At 34.9% G+C, this 21,939-nt stretch overlaps 1 protein-coding gene and 2 long non-coding RNA genes across 3 annotated transcripts; 1 reads left to right on the forward strand and 2 right to left on the reverse strand.

Moving 5' to 3' along the window:
• The first annotated feature begins 3,291 nt into the window (after positions 1-3,291).
• On the forward strand, positions 3,292-5,717 carry LOC147762078 (uncharacterized). Its single transcript, XR_015334207.1, has 2 exons — positions 3,292-4,185; positions 5,010-5,717. It is a non-coding gene; the product is annotated as an uncharacterized LOC147762078 (long non-coding RNA).
• Positions 5,718-10,981: 5,264 nt separating this feature from the next.
• LOC106158016 (uncharacterized) lies at positions 10,982-12,733 on the reverse strand. Its single transcript, XR_015334218.1, has 4 exons — positions 12,373-12,733; positions 11,824-12,044; positions 11,109-11,434; positions 10,982-11,064 (listed from the first exon to the last, which is right to left on the reverse strand). It is a non-coding gene; the product is annotated as an uncharacterized LOC106158016 (long non-coding RNA).
• A 7,823-nt stretch (positions 12,734-20,556) lies between these two features.
• LOC106162426 (protein CFDP2-like) lies at positions 20,557-21,939 on the reverse strand. The gene has a single exon (XM_087010619.1). It carries the CDS (start codon positions 21,937-21,939, stop codon positions 20,557-20,559), a length of 1,383 nt encoding a protein of 460 aa, XP_086866745.1.

The following is a 21,939-nucleotide window of genomic DNA, read 5'->3' on the forward strand; positions in this document are numbered from 1 at the left end:
CCTGTTAAGTTGCCCTAAGCTTACTGTCTTACCTTTTTCTTTGATGCCCTCAGCATCTGACACACTCTCTGTGTCTTTGATATTGGCTAAAGAAAAAATGATATCTAATAGAAACTTAACATTCCATATCTGTGCATGTCCAAATAGGATTCAGTATTACAATTTATGAAAGACACATTCAAATCTTTAAATGACTTAAAAATAAATCATCTTCTTAAGTATGCTAAAGACTTTGCTTGAGCAGCATGCTTGTGGTATGTATGTGCGTACGTATGTGTGTTTGTTAGTGCATGTGTGTGTGTGCATGCATGTTTCATAAGTATATTAAAAGTCATAACTATTTTACTGAGATTCCTGTCTTACCTATCTCCTCAATACTTAGGGTCTTTACAAGTGTTACATTGTTCTTGTCTTTCAGTTTGGTATCAACTGTGTGTGTGTGTGTGTGTGTGTGTGTGTGTGTGCATGAACATGCACTATTACATGTCATCAATGTAATAAATAGATCCCTATTCTATTGACCCTGCTGTCTTACCTCTCTCCTTCACATCCTCTGTCACAGTAATTATTGTGTCTTTGACATCAACTGAAGGAAAAAAAAGAACACAAATTCAACATTCCATGCCCATGCACAACAAGGATTCAATACCATAGTCAAAGATGTATTCAAAGATTTAGATCACTGAACAGGGAATAAAAACACAATGTTTGTAAGGGCCGGATCTCGTGAGATTTTCTGACAGTCTTGCAAATTATGTTTGTTGATCCATCCTCCATTGTGGACTGTCTTCTGACAAAAAAATTAAATCACCATCAATGTAAACTTCTAACCATCTTGCGGAAGACCCAGAAGATGGCCTCAATTTGCCCCTGTTTGTGTCTGAGAGCCTGTTTGTGTGTGTATAAATTTTTTAAGTGTGTTAAATAAACACCTGTTAAATTGACCTTACTGTCTTACCTCTCTTCTCGCTGCCCTCAGCATCTGACACACTCTTTGTGTCTTTGAAATCCACTAAAGAAAAAATGATATTTTAATAATATTTTAATATTTAAAAATACAAACTTAACATTCCATATCTGTGCATGTTCAAAAAGGATTCTGTAGGCCCATTACACTTTGATGAAGACACATTCAAAGATTTAACTGACTTGAAAATAAATAAATAATCTTCATAAGTATGCTAAAGACTTTGTGAGCAACACGCTTGTGGTGTGTATGTGCATGTGTATGTGTGTTTGTTAGTGTATGTGTGTGTGCAAGTATATTAAAATTCATTATTATTTTACTAAGATTCCACCCTTACCTAGTTCCTCAATGCTTAGGGTCTTAACAATTGCTACATTATTCTCTTCTTTAGTATCACCTGAAAGAACAGAACTGAATTTTAAGGAATACCATTTATGTGAGTATGTTGGAGTATGTTGGAGCAAGGAGTTTTTATAACTCCTTGGTTGGAGACAAAGAGAAGCGTGTTAGTCTGTTAATCTGATTGTATTCAGTGAGAGTTTCCATGGAGTTAGTGCACATTAGCTAGGTCTCCAAATTCATTGCCAACAGCCCCTGAGGATCCAGACTTGCACCCTGAGAGTCAGGTTGTTGTTGTAATTTTATTTCATGAATCCTTCCTAAAAGATAAAAAATGCATCAAGTTGATTGAATAGAGCAATGGTGTGGACTTACCACTTGTGTGGACTTCAGGCTTGTACATGTAGTCCCACTCTGGAATAAGATGAGACATTTATTTATTATTTACAAGTTATGATATACACTAAAATAAAGTCTTAAATGTATTTGACAATATTAAAGGACCATTTCATCATTTTTCTACAGTTTTTTATGGGATAGTGAGATTTCCAAATGTTGTACATGACAGATTTAAAAGGTTACGAGAATTATGAGTTCAAGCACCTTTTATTTCCATGTCCAGTTCTTCCCAAGTACAGGTCACTTCCATGCTGTCCTTAGTGGTCACCTGGAGGCACCTGTTCCTAAAGGGTTCAGGCTCCCATGTCCAGCCAGACCCACGGTGGTAAGGCTGAATAAATTTAAAGAATGAATGAATGAATGAATGAATGAATAAATGAACGAATGAACAAACAAACAAACAAATAAATTACTTGATGATATGTTAATGTCTAAAATGAAAAGTAAAATGTTAATATATACAATAAATGATAGATCAAATACACCAGAAGAAATGAATGAAGGTATGAATAAATAAATAAATACTTAAACGTATAGGATTTTAATTTTTCTTTTCAATTTGAAAGATTATCATTTTTACCTCAGATCATTATTTTTGTAAAAAAAAAAAAGTTTCATACTTACATTTGTGGCTTAATGAATTTCCATACCATATTTGAGCCCTTGGGCAGGAGAAACTCTGCCCTGAGAGATGGGACTCCCATATCAGTGAACCTTGACAGGTTCACTCCTCACTGGGGGTCCCATCCCCCGAGGGCAGTTCCCCTGCTCACCACTTTTGCTTTCAATAAATTGTGTTTTAAAACAATTCTGACTGTGGCCATGGCTGCTAAAAATAAAAAGAAGAAATAAAATAAAACAGAAAGAAATCCTATCAATATATCTTTTTGATATTTACACTACAGACATTCAAATTGATCACTGGGATAATAACTGTTCGTCTTGGCCAAAAAATGAATTTTCCTGGAGTAAACAAATTTCCCATACTTACCAATGGTTAATGAATCCATTTTTACATTCAAAGTTAGTCCCTGTTTTTTTTCCTAAAAAGTTTTTTTTTGTTATAATTTCATATTACAGAGTAAAGCCATCTATGGAGTTCACGTGGTCCGCTGACAAGCTCAGATATCAGAATAATAGCTATAGCTGCTGTTTTTGAGGTAAAACGGATTATATTATATTATATTATATTATATTATATTATATTATATTATAATTTATTATATTATATACGAGTTGTTCACAATGTATTTATTGTAAAATATAGATCTCATACAAAGAGTTAATTATTATCCCTTTAATTAATGTGAATAAAGAAAGATATATATCTATCTTATTTTCATATTATGAGCAAATAAAATGTTTTTTTTATTATTTTAAGTAACAAAAAAATAATTGCAAGAGTAGTTTTAGGCCCATATTGTATTATAAAACACATACAGTCTGATTATACAAACACACACACAACTCACGAGCACACTATTCTTCTTTATTAATTTCAATTCCCATATCTGCTGTCATCTGCAATATGTACAATAAATAAATGAAATCATGTTAAACAAGATACAAATCATGGAGTTCTGTATCTTAATTTGGTAGTTTGTGATGTATGCATTTGTACCATTATCAGAATGATCAGCAAAACGTGTGACATGAATTTTTTAAGAATAAAAATCAACCACATAAAAAATCATGAACAGGTAAAAAGGCGCTGTGTGGGCTTACATTGAACTTGCTGCAGAATTTCAGTATTGAATAAAAAATAAAACTCACCAGCGACTGTGTAGACATTGTCTCTTTGCTTTGTTTACTAAAACAATAAACAGGAATAATTATTGTATAAAAGAATTTCATTGGACGGTTCCTGTATTGTTTCCTTAACTTTAAACCAATCAGATTGACACTTCGTTGAAGCTCTCGACCTTGAGTCTTTCTACTAAATATCGCAATATATATCACCCTGGTCATATCTATTGCGGTTCCAGAACTCTCTCCCTCCTCGCACGAGTTTCTTAGAAAGCAGGCGGTGAACCTGTTGCTGATACTGGCCGCAGTCCTTTACAAATCCTAAGTCTCACCTCTTGCATAGCGCCATCTATACTAAACAATTTTTATATGGCGTAGACTAGGCAAAGGGTGACGCTGAAAAGTCGGAATTTTCATCAAACGTTCTGCACACTGAGTTTCACCATACATCAGGACACTTTTCTTAGATGGTTTTGTTATAGATTCTATTGACAAACTTAATCGGTGAATTCAGGATGAGACATCTAAAGTGACGGACACATATGGTATCGACTGTGTCAGTTGTTCACTGTTCACATCACGATGCAATGTGCTGGTGAAGATTTTACAAAATGCTTCAGAATGTTGACGCTGCAGATTAAAACGCTCTTGGAGATCTAGCAAGATTGCACGCAGTCATCTAGTTCAGTTTTGTCATTCCCTTTTCATCTGCAATTACCCAATGCCTTATGAAGGTGAGGAAATAAAATGAAGAACTAGCGTTATTCCTTCTTATATAATTTTTAAGTGGGCCTTTTTCTTGTTTCTTTTGAGTCATCAGTCGAAATAGTAATATATATGAACTTAACTATGAATAACTAAAACTTCCCATGGCGTGTCCACTTACGTGAACTAGCACTACCATCCTGAGTTTCAGAAAGCACCATAAACCCACCTCTTTAATATCACTACTGGTACAGTGTATGCTTGAGCGTTGACTTACAACAACACTTTTTTTGGAAAATTTATTTTTATAAAGTATTTCTTTGCAGTTTATTTGATACTTGGACATAATAAGAGAAGGACATGAAACGCTGAGCAAGATCAAAGGATAATCAGCTTTATGCGAGCTCTTTGCAAAACCATGTGCATTCGGATCACATGACCTCCTGTACAGGTAGCGAGCATATTGCAGTTGTCAATGACCTTTTGTGTCATTGGGGCAGGTAGTTGGCGATAACTTGAGTCAATCCTTCGGGTGGATAAAGACAATAAACTTAAAGAGATTTACTTAAAAGTATAAATACAATTTGTTCTGTCAATTTGGAAGCTGTGTGAGAATTTGATATGTTTGTTCATGAAGGAATTCAAAATGCCCTTTGTGGTAAAGGCAATCTTGTTTTGAGCTATCAAAACAGCTTATCTGAGACAATGGGCAAATGTTTACCCGAACGCACATAGCTTCAAAGGAAGATGCCGCGTTTCACGTCCTTTCCTTTTTATGTCCAAGTTTGATGTAAGTCTAATATTCTGGATCTTGAGGAAAAACCCTGGTCATTGACTATTTTTTCTTTTCCAGTTCATCATCTGACTCCACACTACACTGTACTACACTGTACTATGAGGCACAGGACTATACTGCCACAATGGAACACAATGACTCCAGACTACTACACTGTACTAGGAAGCAGAGGACTATACTGCCACAATGGAACACAATGACTCCAGACTACTACACTGTACTAGGAAGCAGAGGACTATACTGCCACAATGGAACAAAATGACTCCAGACTACTACACTGTACTAGGAGGCACAGGACTATACTGCCACAATAGAACACAATGACTGCAGACTACTACACCGTACTAGGAGGCATAGGACTATAATGCCACAATGGAACACAATGACTCCAGACTACTACACTGAACTAGGAGGCACAGGACTATATTAAAATAAAAATAATAAAACACAATGACCGCAGGCATATTTTCAAGATGGTCAGATAACAATATGAGTTTCATAAATCTTCATAAGTAGATCCCATTGTCTTCTGGATCTTTACATATTTCAGTGAATTTTTGAATCTGTAATGCTGCTTAATCACAGCCTTTCAGCAAGTTTTTCATCTTGTTCAATGTAATGCCTGATATTTAGGTGAATTTGTGCTGCTAATGATGTAAGAATTTTGATGTAAATTACCCAGGTATTTTAATGCTTTGTCAAAGAAAGTGAAGGAACAGTTTTAAGACACTTGAAAATAAAGTAGATTGTTTTAAAGATGTATTTTTTATTGTCTTCCTGTGGATCACACATGTCCTCCATATATGTTTGTATGTGGTAATATTGTTGCTGTATCAACTTAACTTGGAGATGTTACCACAGCAATGACTGTAGCAATGACAGTAATTAGGAAGGGTGTAGTAAGTATTGCTTAGAATGAAGATAGATATCAAAGAAATGGGTTGTCAAGTAGTGGGTAACGACCTTACTGAAGCTGTAAATATTGTCAATTTAGTAAACTCGGGGAATTTAGAGATGAGTAATGGGTGCATTTGACCAGAAAATATCAACTTCTTTGTTTGACAACATGATATAAAATTATGTTCCAGCTTTAAAGTACAGATATTGGTCCATTTCTAAAACTGTTGCACAGCTGATTCATATACTGCTATTGAAAAAGTTGTATGTAGTCACCTGTTATCAATTCCAGCATTCCCAACTTGTCCACATAGGGTGCCATTCACTCTCAGCAGGTTGGCTGTCATGGATCACATTTGCCATTGATAGCAAGAAGAAGTCTTGTATGTACAGTATAGGTAATTTGCAATCTCCTACACAAACAAACTCAAATCATTACATTTGCTGTTTTCTTTGAGAGTAAATAGTACATTGCAATATTGAAATATTTCTTTTCAAATTGGTTAATTCTCTCTTTTCTGATTATCAATTTCCAATAAACTTGACACTTAAAAAAAGACAGACAACTGATCAGCTTATCACAGATTTTCATTGTTGTTAATCGTCATTTGTACAGATTTCAGAAACATTGGACAAGATTTTTTCAAAATTATTAAAGTTTAACTGTTTTGAGTCATGGGATTTGCCAGTGATTTAGGCACAAACAGCTGATCAGCTTATCATAGATTTTTATTGTTGTTAAACATCAGTTGAACAGATTTCAGAAACAAAGGACAGGGTTTGTTAAAGTTATTAATATTTAACTAATATTTAACTGGAATTTGTCAGTGTTTTCAGTGTAATTTTCAGCTTTCTCAAATCTTGCAAAATTATTAACATTTAACTAGTTTAAGCCATGGAATTTGGCAGTGTTTTCAGTGTAATTTTCAGTTTTTTCAAAGATATTGTTGCAAGAAAATACTTTTCATTAGACACAGTCAAGAGATGATCTTATCACAGGTTTCTATTGTTGTTCAGCATCATTTGTACAAATTTCGGAAATATTGGACAACATTTGACAAAGTTATTAACGTTTAACTATTTTAATTTCCTGTGTTTTGCCAGTCTTCTCAATGTAAATTTCAGTTGTCCCAAATTTGTTGTCTTAAAAATCACTTTTCATTACATACAGTCAACTGAGCATCTTATCACAGATTTCTATTGTTGTTAAGCATCATTTGTACAAATTTCAGAAATATTGGACAAGATTTGACAAAATTATTATCGATTAACTATTTTAAGTCATTGCATTTGCCAGTCTTTTCAATGTAATTTTCAGTTTTTTCAGTTATATTGTTCTTTTTCCAGAGTACCCTTACCATGAAAAAGCAGACAGTGAAAGACAGCACCAAGAGCAGCATTTTGTCTTATCCATGTGTACAATACATGATATGTGGCAAGATTTAGGACATTGTCAAATGTTGTGATAACAGCAACCCATTCCAGAAACCCATTGTAAGGAGTAATCTGCATCTGTCATTGATAGTAAGGAGAAGTCTTGTAAGGGTATATATTGTTTTCCAGATAACAGTTATAGGTAATTTGCAACCTCTTACACACACAACCTCAAGTCATCACATTTGCTATTTTATTTTATATTCACATTGCAAAATTATAAACATTTAACTATTTTAAGCCATGGAATTTGGCATTGTTTTCAGTGTAATTTTCAGTTTTTTCAAAGATATTGTCGCAAGAAGATACTTTTTATTAGACACAGTCATTTGATCAGCTTATCACAGGTTTTTATTGTTATTAAGCATCATTTGTACAAATTTCAGAAACACTGGACTAGATTTGACAAAATTATTAACGTTTAACTATTTGAAGTCCTTGGATTTGCCAGTCTTTTCAATGTAAATTTCATTTTTCCCAAATATGTTGTCCCAAAAAATACTTTTCATTAAATACAGTCAACAGATCATCTAATCACAGATTTTTATTATTGTTAAGCATCATTTGTACAAATTTCAGAAATATTGGACAAGATTTGAAAATTTTATTAACGTTTAACTATTTTAAGTCATGAGATTTGCCAGTGTTTTCAACGTAAATTTCAGTTTTCCCAAATATGTTGTCCCAAAAAACACTTTTCATTAAATACAGTCAACAGATCATCTAATCACAGATTTTTATTGTTGTTAAGCATCATTTGTACAAATTTCAGAAATATTGGACAAGATTTGACAAAACTATTAACGTTTAACTATTTTATGTCGTGGAATTTGCCAGCGTTTTCTATGTTATTTTCAATTTTTTCAGTTATATTGTTCTTTTTCCAGAGTACCTTTACCATGAAGATGCAGGCAGCGAAAGACAGCACCAAGAGCAGCACTATGTCTTATCCATGTGTACAGTACATGATATGTGGCATGATTTAGGACATTGTCAAATGTTGTGATAACAGCAACCCATTCCAGAAACCCATTGTAAGGAGTAATCTGCATCTGGCATTGGTAGTAAGGAGAAGTTTTGCATGGGTATATATTGTTTTCCAGATGATAGCTATAGGTAATTTGCAGCCTTCTACAAAAACAAACTCAAATCATCACATTTGCTGTTTTCTTGAGAGTAAATAATACATTGCAGTATTGAAATATTTGTTTTGGTTACGTAATTCTCACACTTCTGATTATCAATTTCCCATAAACTTGACACTTTAAAAAAGACACGGACAACTGATCAGCTTATCACAGATTTTTATTGTTGTTAAGCATCATTTGCACAAATTTTAGAAACATTGGACAAGATTTGTCAAAATTATTAAAGTTTAACTATTTTATGTCATGGGATTTGCCTGTGTTTTTGGTGTAATTTTAAGATTTCTCAAATAGATTGTCCAAAGAAAATGATTTTCATTAAACACAGTCAACTGATCATCTTATCACAAATTTTTATTGTTGTTAAGCATCATTTGGAAAAATTTCAGAAATATTGGACTAGATTTGACAAAATTATTAACGTTTAACTATTTTAAGTTCTGGGATTTGCCAGTCTTTTCAAAGTAATTTTCAGTTTTTTTCAGTTATATTGTTCTTTTTCCAGAGTACCCTTACCATGGAAAAGCAGGTAGTGAAAGACAGCACCAAGAGCAGCACTATGTCTTATCCATGTGTACAATACATGATATGTGGCAAGATTAAGGACATTGTGAAATATTGTGATAACAACAATCCATTCCAGAAACCCAATGTAAGGAGTAATCTGCATCTGGCATTGGAAGTGAGGAGAAGTATTGTATGGGTATATATTGTTTTCCAGATGACAGTTTTAGGTAATTTGAAGCCTTCTACACAAACAAACTCAAATCATCACATTTGCTGTTTTTTTTTAGAGTAAATAATACATTGCAATATTGAAATATTTGTTTTGGTTAATTCTTACACATCTTAATTATTATCAGTTTCCCATAAACTTGACACTTTAAAAAAGACACAGACAACTGATCAGCTTATCACAGATTTTTATTGTTGTTAAGCATCATTTGCACACATTTCAGAAACATTGGACAAGATTTGACAAAATTATTAACATTTAACTATTTTAAGTCATGAAATTTGCCAGTGTTTTCAATGTAAATTTCAGTTTTCCCAAATATGATGTCCCAAAAAATACTTTTCATTAGATATAGTCAACTGATCATCTTATCACAGATTTCTATTGTTGTTAAGCATCATTTGGAAAAATTTCAGAAACATTGGACAAGGTTTGTCAAAATTATTAATGTTTAACTATTTTAAGTTCTGGGATTTGCCAGTCTTTTCAATGTAATTTTCAGTTTTTTCAGTTATATTGTTCTTTTTCCAGAGTACCCTTACCATGGAAAAGCAGGTAGTGAAAGACAGCACCAAGAGCAGCACTATGTCTTATCCATGTGTACAATACATGATATGTGGCAAGATTTAGGACATTGTCAAATGTTGTGATAACAGCAACCCATTCCAGATATCCATTGTAAGGAGTAATCTGCATCTGGCATTGGTAGTAAGGAGAAGTTTTGTATGGGTATATATTGTTTTCCAGATGATAGCTATAGGTAATTTGCAGCCTTCTACACAAACCAACTCAAATCATCACATTTGCTGTTTTCTTGAGAGTAAATAATACATTGCAGTATTGAAATATTTGTTTTGGTTACGTAATTCTCACACTTCTGATTATCAATTTCCCATAAACTTGACACTTTAAAAAAGACACGGACAACTGATCAGCTTATCACAGATTTTTATTGTTGTTAAGCATCATTTGCACAAATTTTAGAAACATTGGACAAGATTTGTCAAAATTATTAAAGTTTAACTATTTTATGTCATGGGATTTGCCTGTGTTTTTGGTGTAATTTTAAGATTTCTCAAATAGATTGTCCAAAGAAAATGATTTTCATTAAACACAGTCAACTGATCATCTTATCACTAATTTTTATTGTTGTTAAGCATCATTTGGAAAAATTTCAGAAATATTGGACTAGATTTGACAAAATTATTAACGTTTAACTATTTTAAGTTCTGGGATTTGCCAGTCTTTTCAAAGTAATTTTCAGTTTTTTTCAGTTATATTGTTCTTTTTCCAGAGTACCCTTACCATGGAAAAGCAGGTAGTGAAAGACAGCACCAAGAGCAGCACTATGTCTTATCCATGTGTACAATACATGATATGTGGCAAGATTAAGGACATTGTGAAATATTGTGATAACAACAACCCATTCCAGAAACCCAATGTAAGGAGTAATCTGCATCTGGCATTGGTAGTGAGGAGAAGTATTGTATGGGTATATATTGTTTTCCAGATGACAGTTTTAGGTAATTTGAAGCCTTCTACACAAACAAACTCAAATCATCACATTTGCTGGTTTTTTTTTAGAGTAAATAATACATTGCAATATTGAAATATTTGTTTTGGTTAATTCTTACACATCTTACCCTTAGCAAAATTTTAAGCTTCCCGCACACTGTTTCTGCGGATGCGCAGCAGATTCACAGTAAGGGTTTCTGCGGATGCGCAGCACGCCTCATTTGCATGGTAAAATACGCACCTCCTGCACACTCCTTGCACATCTCCTGCAAACTCCCTGCACACCCCCAACACCACAACGAGCACACTTCTTGCATACCTCCTGCGTACTTCTTGCATACCTTCTGCGTACTTTTTGCACACTTCCTGCGCACATCTTGCACACCTCCTGCGTACGTCTTGCACACCTTTTGTGCACTTCTTGCACACCTCCTGCGCACTTTTTGCATACTTTCTTGCACACTAATTTAAATATTTTATAACACAATTTAAATTTTATTCACTCGTTTTTTCAATCAGTTAATATTAATTCTACAAAGACAGGTTCTGAGTTACATCTAAAGATGTGCCAACAGAAATATTGTAAAATCTGTTTATCAACAACAAACAAGAAATTACAGTCATATATTGTGCTTTATTAATCAAATTAAAAAATCGAACAAAATCAGCAAAATCCAAGCCATGTCCATATTTCTCTTCTTTACATCTTTCTGCCACATTTCTCTTCTTTACTCATCCTGTCCTGCTCCGTCCATCTAAAAAAAGAGTATACCATAAAGTCCTACAAATTTACCACACTGTGCACAATGCTTAACATCCAAATCTTAAACGTCCATGTGGAGGACAAAAAAACCATCAATATACACATTACTGTTTGAGAAGTCCTAAAATCAAGTTCAAGTGTTTATTATTCATATAAAGAAAAGGTTGAAAGGTAGGCAGAAAAAGGTCTTGGATATTAAAAAGAAAAAAAAACAGTGCTAAAACTGCTTTGAAGAATACTTTATATACATTCCTCACACATCTATGTTATGTTGAAATCTTAGGGTTTATGGTTGTATTCACTTTTTCACTTATTTTCAACATATACTTGTTGAATGATGTAATCAGCTTGCAGTTAGTGTTGTTCTCTTTTAAAACTTACTCTGCACAGCTCTTTCAACTGGAGAATCCTTCACAAAAGAAGCTGTTGCTGACAGTTCTTGTGGGCTGAAAAACTCTCTAGTAACTTCTTTATCACAAAAGTACTTGACTTTTTGGTACACTTTGTGAGAGTTTCGATGAGCCACCAACTATAGATATTCACAGCAAAGTGTCCCTTCCAGTCATGCCAGCTTCTGTATGTTGTCTACTCTCTAGGGTCACCTGAAATAAACTGCAATTATTCAACAAATGTCCATTTGTTCAAGTAACACAGTAAGAGACAATTTTTTTTCAGATTCAACTGCATTTGAAGAAACATTTTGGTGAGCAATTGATCATAGTTTTATAAGAAATGAAGAGACTAAACAGTGATTGGATTTTATATCCTCGTTTCTTTGTTGGCTAAAAGGGAAGTATACATTATAAATTAAAACTTATTTAATGTAATATAGATATAATGTTTACAATGTACACTACAAATTAGATCAATTTTCTCATTTTCAATTTGATTAGATGCCCAAATGATCCAATGCATTACTGTAATACATACCTTCCTCAATCCAATTTTTCTACACTCTGTACTCTTCCACTATGCTCCTGAATTAAAACTGGCTTGAATGTAAACAGCCTTCACTCATAAACAAAGACTTAGACAGGATACCACACATCTGATAACACCAAATAGGTGGTTGTTGTAACAATAGCTGCAGGAATAGAGACCTAATAATAGGTGCCAGGCTAACAAAAGAAATTCACAGTTGTTGAATCTGTGGTTGGTGGAGTAAGGCATTCTCTAACATCAGTTGACTGTTAAACCTTGGGCTTAAAGTGTGATTGAGCATGATTTATAATAAAATGTATCTTTAAAAATATTAATTTGTCCTCGTTTCCCACCCTTTATGAGGGACAGTACTACTACAGTATACCCTTCATGTTCGCTTTCTTTTACGTCACATTATATATATTAGGCTGGATTGAAATTTCACTTTTTAAAACAGCCAAGGTCAAGTAAAATCTGACTATAAGCAAGATTAAAATCTGACTAGATAAGGTTGACTTTCAATATAATAGAAGAAATATGAAGTTAGTAAATATCATCATAAAAATACTAAAAATACATTTACTGTGTTGTTATCTTTTTGTGAAAATTAACTAGCAAAGTCAAGATTATACTAGCCATGTTTAATTTACCACAACCCTAGATTTCATAACTGTTACATTTCATGACTGATACATCCTAATAATAAGTTGTGATTTATTCCTCAAAGAACTCTCATACCAATATTTGGTTTATTTGTTGCTAATTTAACAATAAGAAATCAGTTAACAGATTTTTAAAATCTTGATTAATCTGTAGGCTTTACAGATTGCAAGACGTAACCATGAGACTGTATTATTACATAGTAGTTAGCACATATATTAACTGGATTAAGGGACTGGATTAAAAGAAGTGCTAAGGCAAATACAACCAACAAAAAAGTTCCATGACAAGTATTATCTGACCCGTAATAATGATATTTTTGTTGTATTTAAAAATGTGAGGGAAATGATACAGCTTAGTTAATGTAACAGCAGAGCTGAAATTAAGAATCCAGATGAAAATAAAAAACGGCACTTTGCAGTTTATTTTAATACATTATCCTAGAAATACATCTGTGTTGGCTTCCTTGGTGTACTCAACATTCCAAGAACTGTTGTCTTGGTTCAGAATAGGGTAGAAGATAAATTTTTATTTTACAATATACAAGACATAATAATGCTTTTTCCATCTGGCTTTAAACTGTACATGTATGTCATGTGACATTTGTATAGACGTCTTCAGATGGAAATTTTATTAATGTTGTACAAATATAAAAGCTTTAAGAAGGCTGGAAGAAAATTTGTCCCACACCATTGCAACATTCACTTAAATCTGATTTTTATTTCCAGCCATGTCTGTACATTGCTGTCACCTATGCTATTTTCAAATCTTTGTCATGTTAACCGTCTCATTATTGAACTAATTACCTCTGCCAAGGAGGTTATGTTTTCACCCCTGTTTGTCTGTCATCCACATAACTCAAAAAGCTATGGACCGATTTTGATGAAATTTTCAGGAACTGTCAGAAGTGGGCCAAGGAACAGATGAATAGTTTTTGGTGGTGATCCAGATCAATAATCAATCAATAATCAAAAGTAAAAGACTTAATCATTTTAGAATGAAAATTTAGGGGTGAAATGGCATTGGGTGGAGACTTTGATGACTTGGCAGAGGTCTGCACTCTCTGAGTGCTTTTTTAGTTGCATATGTAAATATAGTCTTTTGACATTTTCTGCATCTTCACAATTTTGTTAGTTGTTTATATTAAAATGATGGTAAATCTGTTAGCGTGTATTGTGAATTAAAGAATAAGATATGGAAATAAAAAATGCTATTTTGGTTTTTATTTTCCACTCTTTTTTTCTGGTTGCAATTTTTGGCCTCTTTGCAACCCCACAAATGAAAATATTTGCACTATTTGTTTTGATATTTATTTATAAGAGATGACATTATGTAATTTTAACTAATTAACATTATTTAATGCTATATAATATCTAACACCATTCTTTAATAGAGGGACCTTTCAATAAAAGCGGCCGCTACCGGCCAAATTTCGAACACTATATATCTGTGTTTGTCATTTACTTATCCTTTGGCTTGGGTTAATATTTAAGTTTAGTTTAGTTTAGTTTATTTCACTGTAACATATGCATCCACTTGTGTGGATGAAAATGACAATATGAATACAATTTTTGTGAATATGCTATTAATGAGGAGACATAAATAAAATTATATCAGCGTAGTTTGTCAGATTCGTTCCTTTACTGTTTTCAGATCAAGGAAATTAGATATTTAAAATTGTTCTATTGATGTATTTTTTATTTGTTTGAATAGAGGTCTGTCCATACTGTAATGCCATACTTGAAATTTTGTTAATTCTTTTGGAGGTGGTGCATTGTTCTTTATGTATGAAAATATATTGATTTTCATTTTTAGATACTAGTGAAAGTCTTTTTGTTTTTGGTACATGCATGTCAATAGTATGTATGTTCTTCATTATTTCACTGTAATAAAGGATATTTTGGGGGGAAATATGTATGTTCAATTGTTGCTCTTTTTCTCCCTCTAATCTTTTCCCTTTCACTTTAATTTTTATAAGAAAAACAAATAATTTTTGTGAAAAAATGGAATAATATCAATAAGTAGATTTTCCAATTAAAAATATACAAAGGTTAGACAAAATTCTAATTTCAAGAGGGGAATATTGGTGCGATATATTTTTCAGAAACCTCTTAATTGGCCACTGCGTTACCGATATGCACGTTACCATTTTGCGTGTAGATTGTTGTTGTTGTTGTTGTTGTTATTTACGTTGTGAGTTGTCTGTCGGCACAACACTCAATAACTCCCTATCCTTTAACTTGTTTGATTCCGTTATAATATTTATCTGCAGTTAGTGAAAGTGTAAGTCATTTACTTTACAACATCAATTGAAAAGGCTACAAGTTGCCTTAAAATTTTGCATGTGATCCTCTATGAAGAGGAACTGTAGCAGCCAACAAGATTTTTAACTCTGAATTTTTTTACTTCTGAATATTTTGACTGTTATGCGCATTATTTTTTTCGCTCGGCTTTCTCCTTTATATTCACTTAAAAAGAGAGAGAGGGGGTATTCTAATTAAATTCATCCTTGTCGAACACAAATAAACAGAAATGCTGTCAAAATTTTAATGCTTTGCCGATATCCATTTTCAATCACAGTTTTCTTTTTACCTATATCAAATAATTATGACGAAATGTCGCGTGTGATTTTCGCCCAAAAGCCGTGACGTCTGCAGCGCATCTCTGAGGCGCGTTTACTAATTATTTTTCACTCGTGGAATGATTGTGTTAGTACAGAAATTTCTTTCTCACCAGATGACAACTGAAAACTTTGATAATATTTTTGAACCACCATTAATATCATCAAGGCCATCAAGATCATCATCATTACAAATCTCTGAACATCACTTCCGGCCAGTCTTATATTACTTCAAGGAACCTAATTTGCATATAAGAGAAAAAATGCATTTTTTCTGATTTAGGTTTGTACGGAGCTTTGTTAGTATCATATTAACTTTTTTTTATTTTCATTTAAGTTTTATTTTATGGAATTTTCACCGCGGTGAAAATAATTTTCACCGCGGTGGAAAATAATTTACACCGCGGTGGAAAATAATTTTCACCCCGGTGGTAATTCCTGGCCATCTCGGCCCGGGTGATGAATAGTTAATGAGAACCTTACATTTGCCAGATGCCGTCACGGTGCATACTATTGTTACATACACACAAGGTTGGAGGATCTGTTCGTGGGGCCACTGCCGTTAACTTAGGTTTCCCATCTATATTTACCACCTATATAATTAAAGTCCCGCTTGCAGTTTTATGCAAAGGGAATCCCATTGTAATTACTAAATACTTAAAGCAATAATAACTCTTTGTTTCGGCCAAAAAATGAATTTTCCTGGAGTAAACAACAATTTTCCCATACTTACCAATGGTTAATGAATCCATTTTTACATTCAAAGTTAGTCCCTGGTTTTTTTCTAAAAAGTTTGGTTTTGTGTTAAAATCTCTTAAGAGATTTTAACAGAGTATAGCCATCAATGGAGGTCACGTGGTCTAAAGACAAGTTCAGATATCAGAATAAAAGCTATAACTGCTGTTTTTGTGGTAAAACAGAATAAATTATATTTCTATGAGTTATTCACAAGGTTTTTATTGTGAAATATAGATCTCATACGAAGAGTTATTATCCCTTTAATGTTATTTTTGGACAATGTATTTTTAAATATTCGTGTGATGTGTTTGCCCATAGATCTTATCTTAATAGATGTAATCTCGGTTTCTTCGGAGAGGTTTCTTTCTACCAATATCCCCAATAATACGCAAGTTATTATAAAGGGAAAAACGACGTACAACATTGCAGCATTTCGGTGGTTTTTAATCTATTCGAATACTGCCCGCTTCCTCCACATTCCTGGGATGATTGGCACATAGACCGGTTAAACCGCGTGCATGTGCATGTGCTTGTCTTAATCAACTTCCTTCCCAGACATCTGGTAAATTTTGGATTCGCATATACTACATGTATGCATCACCCGGGCCGAGATGGCCAGGAATTACCACCGCGGTGAAAATTATTTTCCACCGCGGTGAAAATTATTTTCCACCGCGGTGAAAATTATTTTCACCGCGGTGAAAATTCCATAAAATAAAACTTAAATGAAAATAAAAAAAAGTTAATATGATACTAACAAAGCTCCGTAGGTTTGTCTCTAATTTTTTCATTATTTTCATATAGCAATGTCATCTTTTGCTCACAAATCGGGACACCTTTATTCCAAATGCACTGTTTGTAAATTATGTAATTAGAAATAATTTTTATATCACAGACGTGTATCACGTTTTCACTCCACAGCCATAAAACTCGTTGATAGCTGCATGGGTATAAAAGTAGGTCAATTGCCTGCCATACGATTATTGATTTTTTAGTGTGGACCGTTTTAGGGGGGAGACACAAGTGGGAGATGTATCAAGATACCAGGAAAATATTTTGGTTGCATGCGGGTACTGAAAGTCAGAGTATATTGCAAACTTTGAAAGAAAAGAGTAAAACTAGGCCACATCTCCAGCTTCATCATGTAAAACTTTATAGATGCCACGGTCCCTCTCTATTTCATCTGACTCTCCCTTAAATTTTTCAGACCGCGTTAACTGTTCACATCCCGGGAACCGCGAAGCATCCAGCGAGGTAGCAGACGCTGAGCTCTGCAGACGGTACATTGCATTCACAAGAGGGGGTAAAGGTTTTCTGGGGGAAATGCTGTATTTTATTACATCTGACGAATTACGTGATAAAGGAAAGGTGTTTTTTACATATTTGAATTTATATTGACTAAGTGCAATGAGAGACAACGATTCACTGTATTTCTTCTCAAAATTGACAGGTTAAAAAAAAAAGAGCAAAAGGAGACTACCTATCTCACCTATGAATCCTTACATGGCATATCCTATCCGTGAACTTTTGATCTACTTTAGTTTTCACACTCCAACACACGCTGAGTTTGTATGGAATCAATAGAAAGGGGGCGTATTGGGGGGGGGGGGGATTCTAATGTGACTTTTCATGTTCAAGAAGATATGGTATTTCTATTTTGCTAATGCTACATCTACAGCATATTTGGGTTCATGCACAGTATTACACACTGCTAGATTATGGACCGAAGTATGTTGTTTTATACACGTCTTTTTTTAATATAAAATAAAACATTTTATTTTAAAAGATAGACCTGAACTGAGAGCGTTGGCAACGGGGAAGAGCAGTTTTGTATCCAAACCCACAGTTGTTGATTATGCTGGTCTGCACATTCCGCGCTTTATTGTAATTTTGATCTGATTCGTTTATTTTATGATGACTTACTTAGGACAAATAGTGAACCGAAGTACAACTTCAATGATTGAATTTGGCTCTCCCCCTCTTCGAGCCTGTGTGTGTGTGTGTGTGTGTGTGTTTAGTGTGTGTGTGTGTGTTTAGTGTATGTGTAGGGGAGGGTGTATGTCGTTTTCACGTAGTCCTGCCATACATTGACAAGGTACCGACATTATTTTAAAAATTAATTGTAGCTCAACTCGTAAGTAAAGGGAGTGTATATTCTATTTTCATTTCCATTTGCTTGAAGCTGTATTTGTTGTTCAGATTCCATTTTTAATTTAAAATTATTCTGCCTTTGTTCTTTTCATTAATTTTTCTTGTATTAATTCTGAAAAGTAATTTTTTAATTTTTAGGTAACAATTGCTTTGTTATAGATAGAGTCATCCAGATTTGTTCATGATTCTATAAATTAGTGACAATACCACCAACAAGAATGACTTAATTAAACCCGTTCTCTAGCGCGTTGTTTCCTACGTAAGGACTCCTATTTATGGTTTTGATATGCACTGTTTGAACTTCGCGCTTCGGACTGCGACTAAAGTATGATGGTGATGAAGACGTACGTGCCGAGATTTAACGTAAATGCGAAATGATAACAGATAAAAGAATCATCATCATCATCATTTAGAGCCTATAGTGTTCCACTGTTGGACAAAGGCCTCAGCATGCTTTTTCCATTGTTTCCTATCCTGAGCCTCAGATTTCCAGTTTGGCCAAGGTTTCTTCTTCCAAGACTTCCAGTAGTCATCTAATTCATCCCTCCATCGTTTGACTGGCCTTCCTCTTTTTTTTTGTCCATACCTTGGGGTCCATTCTGTAAGCCTGATTGTCCACCTATTGTCCTTCATTCTTTTGACATGTCCTGCCCACCTCCATTTCATTTCTTTAACTGTGAGCAGTACGTCCTTAACTTTGGTCTGTTCACGTAACCATACATTCGTTTTCCGCTCTCTTGGATTGATGTTTAACATAATTCTTTCCATCTTTCTCTGAGCTACTTGTAGCTTGTGTTCCATGGAGGCATTCAGTGCCCAGGTCTCTGAACCATAGGTGATTGCGGCAGCACACAAGCATTGAACACTTTCTTTTTCAGGCAGGTAGGAAGGTTGCTCTTGAAGATGTCATTGTGTTTCCCATATGCTGCCCATCCTGCTTTTATCCTTCGTTGGATTTCTTTCTCCAGTGTTCGATCACTAAGGCTGAACCGTTGCCCAAGGTATATATACTCTTCTACTGCTTCTATCTCTTTGGTGTTGACCTTCACTGTGCAAGGGGTGGTTAGTGGTCCAAACATCACCTTTGTCTTGCTGGTGTTCATCTTTAGCCCACTTTTTGCGCTTTCATCTGCTAACGCCTGTAGCATTTCTTCGAGGTCTTTTGCTACTATTATGATGTCGTCTGCAAACCTAAGGTGATTGAGCCTGGTACCGTCTATGTTTATGCCCTTGTCCTGCCAGTCTAGATCCCTGAATATACGTTCCAATGCTGCTGTGAACAGTTTAGGAGAGATTGTATCTCCTTGGCGTACACCTTTCTTGATTCTGATCTTATTGGTGGTCTTGTGTAGTTTGACTGTTACAGAGCTATCGGTGTATATGTCTCTGAGGACGTCTACGTATCCATCTTCGATCCCTAGATCTTGCAGGGATGCCAGTATATACTGGGTTTCTACTGAGTCGAAGGCTTTTTCATAATCAACGAATGCTACACATAGTGGAATGTTATACTGGAGACATTTCTCTTTGAGCTGGTTGACAGTGTGCATTTGATCAGTAGTGGTGTACTGGCCTCTGAAACCTGCTTGTTCCTTTGGCTGCGCTTCATCTAGTTGTCTTGTTAGCCTTTCAGTCAATATCTTGGTGTAAATCTTGTACAAATTAGAAAGTAGGCAGATGGGTCTGTAATTCTTGATGTCTTTCCTATTGCCCTTTTTGAACATAATGATCATGTTGGCGTTCTTCCATGCTACAGGAATTTCCTTCAGATGTAAGCACTTTGTGAAGAGCCTGGCTAATTCCTGAGATAGGATATCTCCTCCTGCTTTTACCATTTCTGCTTTGATGTTGTCATTTCCTGCAGCCTTTCCGTTCTTCATTTTCTGGACTGCTGACTCTACTTCCCAAGCTGTTATGTCTGGTAGATCGCATGCCTTTGTTGAGATTTCTATTCCCTTGTTGCTGTCATACAACTCTCCATAGAATTCTTCTACTCGTTCTAATATCTGGTCTTGTGTGGTGAGCTAATTTTCATCTTTGTCTAGAAGAGTCAGCATTCTATCCTGCCCTAGTTGAAAGGATGTCTTTGCTCTTTTCATGCTCTTTCCATTTTCGATGGTCTCTGCTATCTTCTTCATGTTCTGCTTCCTGATGTCTTCCCTTGCCTTCTTCTTGATGGTCTTATCCAGTTCTGCATATTCGATGTTGTTTCTGATGTCCCTGTTGTTGTTTACCTCCGTTTTCTTCATCATCCGTCTTTTCTTCATGAGAATCCTCGTTTCTGTTGAGAGCTTTGAGTCCTTCATTTTACTGGCCGGTGCGACTTCTGATGCACATTCTAGGATGGTGGTCGTTATTCTATCGTTCATTTCATCTACTCCATCTTCACCTTCTAGCTCTAGTGCACTGAATCTGTTCGTTAGGAGGATTTGGAACTCGTCTTTCTTTATGACCAGTTGCTCAATACTAGGTCTCTTTGATGGATTTGACAGGCATTTCTGTCTGTCCTTCCTGACATTGATCCTAATCACTCCCATTACTGCTCTGTGGTCACTGCCCGCATCCAGTCTGTTTAGCACTTTCACATCCGTGAAGATGTTCGGTCTGTTTGTCATGATGTAATCAATTTCATTTCTTGTACATCCATCTGGGCTTTGCCATGTCCATCTTCTTGATATCTTCTTCTTGTAGACGGTATTCATGATCTTCAAGTTATTTGCTGTCGCCCATTCAATCAGTAAGTCTCCTCTATCATTCCTCTCTCCGCTGCCAAATTTCCCTGTGGCACGCTCTTGTTCGTCTGACTTTATCCCGATCTTGGCGTTGAAATCACCCATGACTATGTGGTAGTGGCAGTCTGTTGTCAACTGACGTTGTGCTTCTTCATACAGTTGTTCTACTTCTTCATCTGGTCTGCTTGATGTTGGTGCATATACCTGAATAAGTTTCATTGAGAATCTCTGATTCACTTTGAGCTTGACTGTAGCCACCCTTGTGCTAATTTGCTTTACCTCGATGATGTTCTTGCTTAGAGCTTTGTGTATCAGAAATCCAACTCCTTGTTGGCCATTTGAAGCATTTGTATGGTACAATATATGTCCACTATTCAAGGTAATTAAGCGTTCTTCCGCTCGCCTAATTTCTGACAAGCCTATCACATGCCATTTAACTCCGGTGTCCTGGAGTTCAGTTTCCAATTCTGCAAGTCTTTCATTGTTCTTCAGAGTTCTAATGTTGTAAGTAATGATGTTGAAAATTTTCACTGGTCTTGATGTTTGGTGATCCTTGCTGCCCCAGAGATTCTTAGCACCTCCTGCACTCTGCTGGTCTGAACCAGGATCACCTCCTAAGTTCAGGGCGTTTGTGCGGCTGGGTACTGGAGGCCGTGTGTTTGTTGGTCGTTTCAT

The sequence above is a fragment of the Lingula anatina genome, chromosome 4 (assembly GCF_051362555.1).
Source record: "Lingula anatina isolate TDL-2025a chromosome 4, LinAna3.0, whole genome shotgun sequence".
NCBI classification, from domain to species: Eukaryota; Metazoa; Brachiopoda; class Lingulata; order Lingulida; family Lingulidae; genus Lingula; species Lingula anatina.

What these genes read in the sequence shown, in the direction of transcription:
- LOC106162426 (XM_087010619.1), bottom strand. Translation starts at nt 21,939, where the DNA reads ATGAAACGACCAACAAACACACGGCCTCCAGTACCCAGCCGCACAAAC.